Source organism: Nannospalax galili, unplaced genomic scaffold (genome assembly GCF_000622305.1).
Source record: "Nannospalax galili isolate Female #2095 unplaced genomic scaffold, S.galili_v1.0 scaffold655, whole genome shotgun sequence".
Taxonomy (NCBI): Eukaryota; Metazoa; Chordata; class Mammalia; order Rodentia; family Spalacidae; genus Nannospalax; species Nannospalax galili.
Genome location: NW_008337285.1, coordinates 2,096,437 through 2,107,100, shown reverse-complemented (window position 1 = coordinate 2,107,100; position 10,664 = coordinate 2,096,437). Strand labels below are relative to the sequence as shown.

The 10,664-nt window shown below is 54.2% G+C and overlaps 1 protein-coding gene across 1 annotated transcript; it reads left to right on the top strand.

Annotated features, from left to right (window-relative positions):
- The first annotated feature begins 899 nt into the window (after positions 1-899).
- Positions 900-4,063, top strand: Dmrta2 (DMRT like family A2). The gene is made up of 2 exons (XM_008832429.3): positions 900-1,705; positions 2,939-4,063. The coding sequence occupies exons 1-2, from the start codon at positions 979-981 to the stop codon at positions 3,979-3,981; spliced, it is 1,770 nt and encodes a 589-aa protein (XP_008830651.1). The 5' UTR covers positions 900-978; the 3' UTR covers positions 3,982-4,063.
- Positions 4,064-10,664: the final 6,601 nt, after the last annotated feature.

Here is a 10,664-nt window from a genome sequence, read left to right as displayed (position 1 = left end):
GGGCCGTGTAAGGCCCAGAATTGGAGTCCAAAACGCCGGAACCTGCTCACAAGCAGGGTCCCAAGGGGTCCCAGGATGAGGAGGGCGTGTCTGAGGACTCTGTCCCTAAACTGGGAGGGGTGAGGAGGAGAATGGGAGGTGTTCAGCGAAAAGGGTCTGGCTCCTGAACGCCTAACTTTGCCAGGACTCTTCCTCCCAGACTGCTCCGGGCTAAAAGGCTAAAAACCACGCCACAGGTTTTGCCCTGTCCCCACCCTACCTTTGGCCAAGGAGTTTTTCGGGCGTCCCTCTTGTGGACCTGGGTCTTGGTCGCCCATATCAGCTGTTTCTCCATGTTTGCGTTGGTGAGGCCTACACAAGAAAGTTTCTTCTCGTGACTTTTCTCTTCAATCCTCCTCGGGTCCCCTAAACTTTGTTCCACGTCTGTTTTCTCTCCTACTGTCTAGAGGCCCAGACCGTGGTACTTCCAGAACTCATTTTTAGGGGTCCCAGGACCACAAGCCTGACCTTGCCTCCAAGTTTGTTTGCTAGTCCTCACTCTACTTTGAATAGAAATTCTTCTCTTTCATTTTTTTCTCGAATTCCCCTGCTCCCACTCACATTAAAAGCCAGACTTGGCCCAGCCTGCGCAGCCCCCACCTCTCCTACACATGAAGACACCCTCCACCACACTGAACAGTTTTCCTCCGGGTTTTCACTGCTTTGCCTTTAGCCTCTTGGTTCAAAACTTTCTCTGTAAGCCCAGTCCCACTCAAGCAAACATTCCCTTCTTCTCATCTCACCCCAGGTAACCTAAGCTTTGGGGACATTTTCTTTTTCAAATCTTAAATACATCCAATTGAACTTCCAAACTTTGTCTTTTTAATTCTTTCTAGAGGAACTACTGATTCAAACGAAATCTTACACCTGGAAATCAAATATAAGGACAGCTGTGGTGGGAGTTCAGTGGGGAAGCTCGGATTTACCTGGAGGCTCCGAATGCACCCCCCTCCCAGCAATTTGGCAACCACTAACCAAACTTCTGCAACCAAAGTTTTCTTAAGTTTGGCTTCCTCCAGGCCGCGCTCAAGCCCAGCGCACTGTGCTCTCTCCTCACGCCGGTCCCCGCCCCCCACCCCTTTTCCACCTTCTTCCACACCAGGTCCAGCCATGGAGTTGCGTTCGGAGCTGCCCAGCGTGCCCGGCGCGGCGACTGCTGCAGCGACAGCCACAGGGCCGCCCGTAGCCTCGGTGGCGTCCGTGGCGGCTGCGGCGGCTGCGGCCGCTTCGCTACCAGTGAGCGTGGCTGGAGGCTTGCTGCGGGCGCCGCCGCTGTTGCTGAGGGCCGCGGAGAAGTACCCGCGGACCCCCAAGTGCGCGCGCTGCCGCAACCACGGAGTGGTATCGGCGCTCAAGGGCCACAAGCGCTACTGTCGCTGGAAGGACTGCCTGTGCGCCAAGTGCACGCTCATCGCAGAGCGCCAGCGCGTCATGGCCGCACAGGTGGCGTTGCGCAGGCAGCAGGCGCAGGAAGAGAACGAGGCACGCGAGCTGCAACTGCTCTATGGCACTGCCGAGGGCCTGGCGCTGGCCGCCGCCAACGGCATCATCCCACCACGGCCCGCCTACGAAGTCTTCGGCTCCGTGTGCGCCGCGGACTCCGGGGGGCCGGGAGCTGGAGCGCCCGCAGGGACCGGAGGTGGCACCGCGAGCGCGGGGGGCGCAGGTGAGAGCGCGGCCGGGCCCCGGGTTGGGGGTGGGGTCTGGAAGAAGGAGCGGGGTCCCAGCGCTAGCGCGCGCGGCCTAATGACAGTGTCCAAAGAACCAGAGTACAGTTCCCTTCCCCAGTGCCCTGGCTACTAGAGTTCACATCCGCCCAGCTTCGGTACTGGGAAGAGACCCATAAAGCCTCGCCCCTGTCTGGAGCATTTACACCTTTCTGTTACCTCAGGTCCTCAAATAACACTTTAACCTGACTCTTCCGAAGGCGACAGGTTCCCAGCCTTTCCCTCCTCATTTTGCTAGTTCTTCTCCAGCGAGAGAGCCTGTTCTTTTACCCTGAATTTCTGCCCTCGCCACTTGCTCTCCTTTCTTTGCCAACTCCTGTCTGAATCTCTCCAATCTCCTTGATCCGCTTTGCTCTCTCGCTTTCAGTTTCCCAGGAAGATTCCTTTTCTCCCATTCCTAAAGCATTCTGGACAAACGCTCGCTCGCTGCATCCCCTTCTTTTCTACCCCCTTTCCCAATTATGCGGGTTTGCCCCAGGTTGGAGCTTTCTCTCTTTCCTGGTTCCCTTTCCCTTGCCCTGTCTTCTCTCTGCCCTCTTCTTCTGGACTCCTGAAGCTTTTTCTAGGAGGGAAGACATTAGGCCCGGGGCCATAGAAGGGACTCAGCTCTCAGCTTGGGAGGGGAGATCTTCGGTCTTAGTTTTGAAAAATTTGGATTAGAAATAGGAGTGTTAACTTATGCTCTCTGTAATGAGGCTTGGGACTTTCTAGTCACCCGAGGCACCTTTTCTTACAGGAGGCGCTGCCCAGGGTGGGCTGGCTTTTGGAATCTCTGAGCGGAGTAGGGTCTCCTACTTAGTGTGAGGTATAGGAAAAGTTCTGTTGGCTCCTGTCTGAACTTGTACCAGGCCACTTCCCGGGGGCAGGGGTGGGGACGTGGAACGGGGTGGAAGTGTTGCACAGGTGTGGGAAGAGCAGCACTGAACATTAGGCAGAGTGCAAGTGGTTGGGGGTTCTGGGTACAGAAATAGCTTGAGCTCTGGAGATGGGGGAAGAGACACAGCTATAGGGGTCTCATAGAAGGAGTAAACAGAAAAAAAGTGGGACTGGATCCCACTAAATGAGGGTTTGGAGTTCAGAATGAGAAGAAACTTGGCAGACTTGCATTCGAAAGGCTGAAGTGCCCTGAGTCTTCTTACCCTCGCCTCACTGCTGATTTTTCCCCTTCTCAGAGGCCAAGTTGCAGAAGTTTGACCTGTTTCCCAAGACGCTGCTTCAGGCTGGCCGCCCGGACAGTCCGCCGCCGCCAGTGAAGCCCCTGTCGCCTGACGGCGCGGACTCGGGTCCCGGGACCTCGTCCCCGGAGGTGCGGCCCGGCTCAGGCTCGGAAAACGGCGACGGCGAGTCCTTTTCCGGGTCGCCTCTGGCCCGGGCCTCCAAGGAGGCAGGGAGCAGCTGCCCCGGTAGCGCGGGCCCCGGCGGTGGCGGCGAGGAGGACAGCCCCGGCTCCGCCAGCCCCCTGGGTTCCGAGTCCGGCTCCGAGGCTGACAAAGAAGAGGCCGAGGCCGCACCGACCCCAGGCCTGGGTGGAGGCCCGGGGCCGCGGCAGCGGACGCCACTGGACATCCTGACGCGTGTCTTCCCCGGCCATCGGAGAGGCGTGCTGGAGCTGGTGCTGCAGGGCTGCGGCGGCGACGTGGTGCAGGCCATCGAGCAGGTGCTCAACCACCACCGCGGAGGCCTGGCTGCGGGCCTGGGCCCCACGGCGCCCCTGGAGAAGGCCGCGGTGAGCGCGGCGGTGGATGACGCGTGGCCGGGCCGCGTGGACGCCGCTGCCGCCGGGGGTCCGGGGCTGCCCGCGCCTCTGCAGGCCGGGCCGGCGCCCCCGCACCACAGACCCTTGCTGGCCGGAGCCATGACACCCGGCGCGCTGGGCTCGCTCGGCAGCCGCTCGGCCTTCTCGCCGCTGCAGCCCAACGCCAGTCACTTCGGGGCGGACGGGGGCGCCTACCCGCTGGGGGCGCCTCTGGGCCTCAGCCCGCTGCGCCTGGCCTACTCGGCGGCGGCGGCGCACAGCCGCGGCCTGGCCTTCATGGCGCCCTACTCCACCGCGGGCCTGGTGCCCACGCTCGGCTTCCGCCCGCCGATGGACTACGCCTTCAGCGATCTCATGCGCGACCGCTCGGCCGCCGCCGCCGCCGCGGTGCACAAGGAGCCGGGCTACGGGGGCGGCCTGTACGGGCCGATGGTCAACGGCACCCCTGAGAAGCAGTAGAAGGGCCCGGCGGCCCCCGAGCCTTCGCCCAGCCGGGTCCCCACGGCCGCAGGCGCCTCTTCGCCCGGGCCTGTGTCCTCTCGCCCCGAGTAGGCTCTGGCTTTGTTCCCGAGGGTGGGTGGGAGGGCTGAGAGCAGAGGTTGGGAGCGCCGAGAGCAGAGGTGTTCTCAGACGGGGTGTGCGGTCTGCATCCCGGCCTCGGGACATCTTCCCGAGGCCCATTCCTTTGGTCAAAGGGCCGGGAATTCCTGAGAATTCCGAGGGCTCCCGGCAGGATGACGCAGCCTCTTCGGTGTTCTCTGGTCCCCACCCACCCTTTAATTTTTAAACGATCCACTCTAACAGATATAAACTTAGGACGTATACATCTCTTGGCACTGAATCGAGCCTTTGGGACACATTTATCAATTGTAAAAAAAAAAAAAAAAGAAAGAAACAAGTTCTAAGGTGCACTTTCCTCGTTGCGGTATTTGTCGCTCTCTTTGTTGCTTATGCCGATAAGCATGGGTTTCCTTGGTGCAGTGTGAGTTTTTATATATGTATAAATCTATATATAATCTATACATATATATTCAAGCCAGTGTATAATGTTATAAAATGGAATTCTAAGTTATTAATTGTAATCTGTAGGTGACCTCCGTATTAACGTGAAAAGCTTTCAAAATCAAAGCAAAACAAAAAGGACAAAATGGAAAAAAATTAGACTATTTGCGCATTGTACGTATCAGGTTTTCTAGATTAAATAAACTGTAAGCTCGGGAGGAATCCCGCCCGCCCGCCGCTCTGGCCTGCGGCCTCTCGCTTAGCGGTCAAGGTGCGCTGAAGCGGGAACTGAGCGTCAAGCCACCGCCCAAACCGCCGGCTCGCGGGCCTCCCTCGCCTCCCGCGACTCGCCAGCAACAAGCGCTGCTGCAGAGAACTGCTCACTTTGTGCTTTCCTTTGCATAGGTATGAGCTAGAAATAAATGTTATTTTCTAAATAAAACAACCCCCGAATCCCGTTCGGCTTGGCAGGCGGCTGGGAGGAAAAGCTTGGTCCCGCACTGGGGCCTCAGTACCCAGGAGAAGTTACCCGCCAGTGCCGGGACCCTGAGGGACCGAGAGAGGAAGGTTCGGGTGGCGCCCGGGAGGGCGCAGCGCTCGCAAGGATCCTGCGAGCATCCGGCCGGCACGCGAGAGCCTCTAGGAGGTCGCCTGGCCGGGCGCTGCTTTCTGCAGGGGCGCGAATCCCTCCCCACTGTCCAGGGCGCGAACCTGGATGCAACCAGGGTAGCACGGTGCACGTCGGGCTTCTGGGGAGCTTTGGAGGCCAGGGCGGTGGACGAGGCGGCTGGAAGACAGGCTGAGACAGTTCTCCGCCTGGATTGACGGCCTGGGACTTATTTGGGGGTGCAGTGTAATGACAGTGGCCTTGAGGACTCATCTTCGGGCCAGACATCAGGGGCCAGATTATCCGGGCTCTTCCCTTTGGCTGAGCAAATTAGCTGCTCCTCTGGGCCAACCCCCCTCTTCCAGCTACGGGTCCCTCCCTCCTGCTCTCTGCACGGTCACTCCTCCACTCCAGGAAATAGGGTGCCCCCTCCCCTAGCCTGGGCCCAGAGACGTCCCGAGGTAAACTTCTGGGGCCGGCTCTAGTTCCTCCAGTCGGTGAAACTTAATAGCAGGACAAGAAAACGGTTTAATAAAGAAGGGCTTTAATAGGGAACTAATTTGATTGAGTTGCCTAATTCCACTTTAATTGGAAAGGGGGTTTGGCTGTTTGGTTATAAAGTGTGAGGGTGACAATGAGATGGAAGGGGGGTGAAGGAGTGAGAGAAGAAAGATGTGGGCAAGAGAGAGATGGGGCGAGAGCAAACGGGAAGTTAGGAAAAGTGAGGAAAGAAAGTGAGCAGAAGCTACTAGAATGTGGACTTTCCTGCCCTTGGCTCCAGCACCCTCAAGCCTCCCGCGTCCTCCTCCCACCCTCAACTTTTCCGAGGCCTCGGGGCCTCCCTCGCTCAGCCCGCGGCTCCTACAGCAGCATTCGGGTTTCTGTCCCCACCGCACCTAAGGAGAAGCAAAAACTGGTTTGGATCTATTGGTTTCAGGAGTGACCTACACTGGGTCCCCTGAAGAGCCAAACTCAAGCGGGGAAGCCCGAGCGCATTCTCAACATCTGGGCTTCGCAGATTTAGAGATGGTTATTTTTAGTTCATCTTCACAGCAAACTGGTGAGACTCTCGTGAGTTATGCTCTATTGCCTGTTTTACGGAGGAGGAAACTGGGCAGCCTTTTCCGCACTTACTGTAAAGCTCAAATATCAGGGCTCACTATCTGTGCAGTCCCTTTCAGTCAGTCATAGACAAGTGTTTGGTCAGGTTCTCTTTTCACCATCCCAGTGGACCCTCTCCTCCACTCCTAGACCTGACTTTGCTGATGCATGGGGGAAAGTCTGCAGAAATACCCCTTCTGTGATCTCTGCGGCTCAGAGACGTGGATCTGGACAACCCAGGTAGCCTCCACCGGGTCAGCTCCTTCTGCAGAGTTCCGGAATGCTTCATGAGCAATGGGAATCAAGTGGTGAGGCGGAGACTGGTTCAGCTCCGCTGTGTGGCTCAGACCAGGTCTGGAAGTCCAGGTTGATCAGTCACAGTCCTTGTGGCCTGTCGAAGTCCTGCTGCGGTGGCGTGTCCCGACCCATAACACACTGAGCAGTCAGAAAGAGACACCGAGACCAGGGGTTGATCGTGCAGGCCGGAGGAGCCCAGCTCAGCACCCAGATCACTCTCACCAGGTGCCAGGAGAGAGGGGTGAATCGCGGGGGCAAGCCAGCTGACTAGGCTCCTCATGGTCCTGAGATGCTGCGGGAAGGGGCCAAGGCAGTGTGAACTCTGGGCAGAGGGTGCTGGTCTGATGCTGGCCCACCTGAGAGGGCGGGAGCCTGGCCACGTATTCTGTTCCTGGAGAGTGGGAGGGAGAATGGGACTTCCATCCCTGGTCTCTGTTGTCCACATTTATTCCAATTTTCTACCAAGCCAGCTGGAGCCGGGCCTGGCCCGGGCACTAGGAAGACACGGACTTAGGTTGCTGGCAACTTCAGTAAAGTGGTGGTTTAAAAATTCTCCTCTTCCTTTTCCTCCACTACCACTGCTGTGTGCCTACTGTGAGCCAGGTCCTGTACTAAGCATATTCCCTGACAGGACAGGTGAGGTGTCAAGTGCTGAGCACCACCTTCTGCCACTGACTGGGGTTAGTCGTTCATTAGGTTACCTTCTCAGCAAATATTTATGAAATATGCACTTACTGTATGTCAGACCAACCCTACCCTCTTGTTGTAGGCTGAAGCCATAGCTGCAGCTTAAGGGGAGGAAGCTCTCCACTCTGCCCACAGAGGCCTCAGGGAGCCAGCATAGAGAGGCTGCCCAGGGGAGGCTGCCCCAGGGAAGGCCAGTGAGGCAAAATGCTTAGCCTGGCTGCCTTTCCCATTAAATGGTGCGAATAGTATAGTCTGTCTCTCTGGGCACTGTGAGAAGTCAATGAAATAATGCCAGAAAAGTTCTTAGCTCTGTGCTTGCTCCTAGGTGATCAGTGTTACAATTCTCCTGTCCTTTGGAATAGATAGTGCCCCATTTAAAAGTAAACAGCTCAGAGGGACTAGGTGACTGGGTTTGGAAATCCTCGGACTTCATGGTTTGTGCAGTACTCTGCCCAGAGCAATGGACCACACATGGGAGAGTAGAGTTCTGGAAAGGCCTGAGAGGAGATGAAGCTGGGTACCATGAGAGTTCCCAGCAAGGGGCAGCATGGCAACCTAGTAGGAAGTTGGTGAGGGAGTGAGGAGGTAGCTGGACAGGCCGCAGAAATTGGACACGGGTCGGATGTCAGATTGCAGAGAACCCTGAGTCTCTATATGGGGAGGTGTTAGATGTATAGAGCTGTGGGCAGCAGTGAGGGAGATTCACATTTGGATTTGTTAGATTATCAGGAGAAAGGACCAAACCTGCTCAGGAGGAGCCATGAAACACTACAGTGCCAAAAAGCATCAGGGAGTAGGAAAAGGGTTTGCTGAGAGGCAACCCCTACTGCTGGTCCAGTCAGGTAGGAGAAGGGGCTTATGGAGGAATCCTAGGTGTCTGGACTGGGAATGGCACTTAGTGGTATGAGTCCTTCAAGCAGAGGCAACACTGCAGGGTGAGGAGAAAAGTTTGAAAGATTTGTGAATTATCCAGGGATGGACAGGAAATGGTAGAAAGGGTCAACATGTGGACTGCAGCAGAGCCTTGCGAGAATGAGGAAGCCAGGACTCCCTGGAGGACCCCTTTATTGAAGGCCATGGGCCTGGGATGGGTGTGGAGACCTGGCGTTTCTGCCTCTCACCACTCCTGTTCATACCAAGAGAAACGGTCCCTTAAAATATCCTAAGTTTGCATCCTACTCTGGGGCAGGAGCCTGGGCAGCCTTTTCTGTACTTACCATAAAGCTCAAATATTAGGGCTCACTATCTGTGCAGTCCCTTTCAGTCAGTCTCTGCCCTCCCTGTTCTCTCCAGCCATCTGGGTCCTAGTCCCTGCCTCCTCATGTCTCCGTGCCCCAGACACTCTAAGCTCCTCAGACTCACCCAACACACCATGTACTCACCTGCTGTTTGTCTGTGCAGGTCTCTCTGCTGGGAAAGTCTTTCCAGTTTTCCTCTTTGAGGACTTTTCTCATCTCCTCAGAGTCCCAGTTTCTCTCATGGATTTATTATGCCACCAGTGTCACTTAAACCCCAGGGCTTAAACCTCAGTGATGCTTAAACCTCACTTGCACAGGTCTCTCTCAGGGTCTTATACCTGTACATGTTGCCAAATGAGTTCTTTTTCTTAAAGCTTCAAGTTCTGCTAAAAACTGTATCAATCACTGTCCAACTTAGCATACACTTGTGACTGTCTGTTCCTGTCTTTTCCTTTGTTGTATAACAAGTTTCCCCCAAATTTAATGACTTCAAGCACGAAATATTATCTTATGATTTTAGTGGTAAGGACAGGGTATGGATAGGCCATCTTTTGCCTCATATATTGTTGATTGAGAGCTCTCGGTGACATTAAACTGATGAATGTATAGGCCTGGAGGATCTGAGACAGTGACAGTCTGATGGCTTAGTATGAATGGTTCGAAGGCTGAGATCAACTGGTAGTGATTGGCACACTAGTATGGAGCCCTTCTTCGATGGTGACCCCAAGGTGTCAGACCTTTTACATGTTGCCTGGGGTTCTAAGTGATCAGAAGGAAAGCAACATGGCCTTTTATAACCTAACCTTATAGGTTAGAAAATGATATTATTAAGTGCAAGTGACTGACACCCAAGTCACACTGAGTTGACACGATTAATTTCTCCTCTTTTCTTCTCCTTCTTTGTGAACTACAACTAAAACGTCCAGAGCATGTTTTAAGAACTTGGGACCTGGTGCTCATTGGAGCTCCAGGTGTCATTGGAGCTGCTTCTCTGCACATCTTACTTGAGCTGTACTCTAAATTCTCATGCAGCCTTTCTCCAAATCAAGAGAGAAAGGCCACTGGTGGACTTGGGCTTGTGTTCCTCCCAAGGTGCAACTTGCTTTCGGTTTTCTTTTCTTTTTTGTTCTTTTTGAGACAGAGTCTCCCTGTAGCCCCAGCTGCCCTGGAACTTGTTATTAGACCAGGCTGGCCTTGAACTCCCAGAGAACCACCTGCCTCTGCCTCCCGAGTGCTGGGATCAAAGGTGTGCGCCACCACACTTGACTTTGTTTTCTTTTCTAAGGGATGCAGACATGCTCTAGGTTGTCTTGATTCAATGTCCTCCTCACAATGGGCCATAAAAGAAACTTTACTGGAATGAGAGTTCACTAGCTTTGGCACTAAGAAATTTTCTGATGTTTTTAAGTTTCAAAAACCTCCCATGAAAATTTCAAGTATATGAGAAAGCAAAGAGAACACAAATTCTATCACACAACTTCATTAACACTTACTGTGTATTCATCACCTAATTTTTCTTTGAGTTATGTAAAAATAAATTACAAGCATGGCGGTGCACATGTAATCTCAGCATAAGGAGGCAGAGACAGCAGATTTGACACAAGTTTAAGACCAGCCTGGTCTACATAGCAAGTACCAGGGCAGACAGTGCTATGTGAAGTCTCGGTCTCTAACTAAATAAATAAATAAACATGATTGGCAAAATGGCTTAGGGGTAAAAGCACTTGGCACCAAACATAGGCAGCAGCACAATCAGGATTCAGAATAGTTCATCACCCCAGGAGACTTCTTTGAACTCCTTCTCCATAATTGTTCCTAAAATTCCTTCTAGGGGGATGTAAATAACCCTCCCCTCCCATGCCCATCTTGATCTCAAAGACAAATCAAGGTATGATTCCACCAAAATGCACTCTGGGAAGCCAATGAGTTTTTTGGGGGCTTGCTTATAGAGCAGTGGGTGAGGGGTTACTTACAGAAGCATGGGTGCTCCCCATCTAAGGTGGCACTGGAAAGTTTTCACCCAAGAATAAATAATAGCTTCCTCATAGCTGCATAAAATGGAGAGAGACTTCCTAGTCTTTTCCAGACTATAATGATAGCTCCCCCCCAGGCATTGACTGGACCCTCAGGGGAGAGTCTCTTGACCTCCCTACGCCCCTTTTCATGGGAGTTGGGGGCATGAATAGTCAAGCCCAGTTGTGAGGATCTTT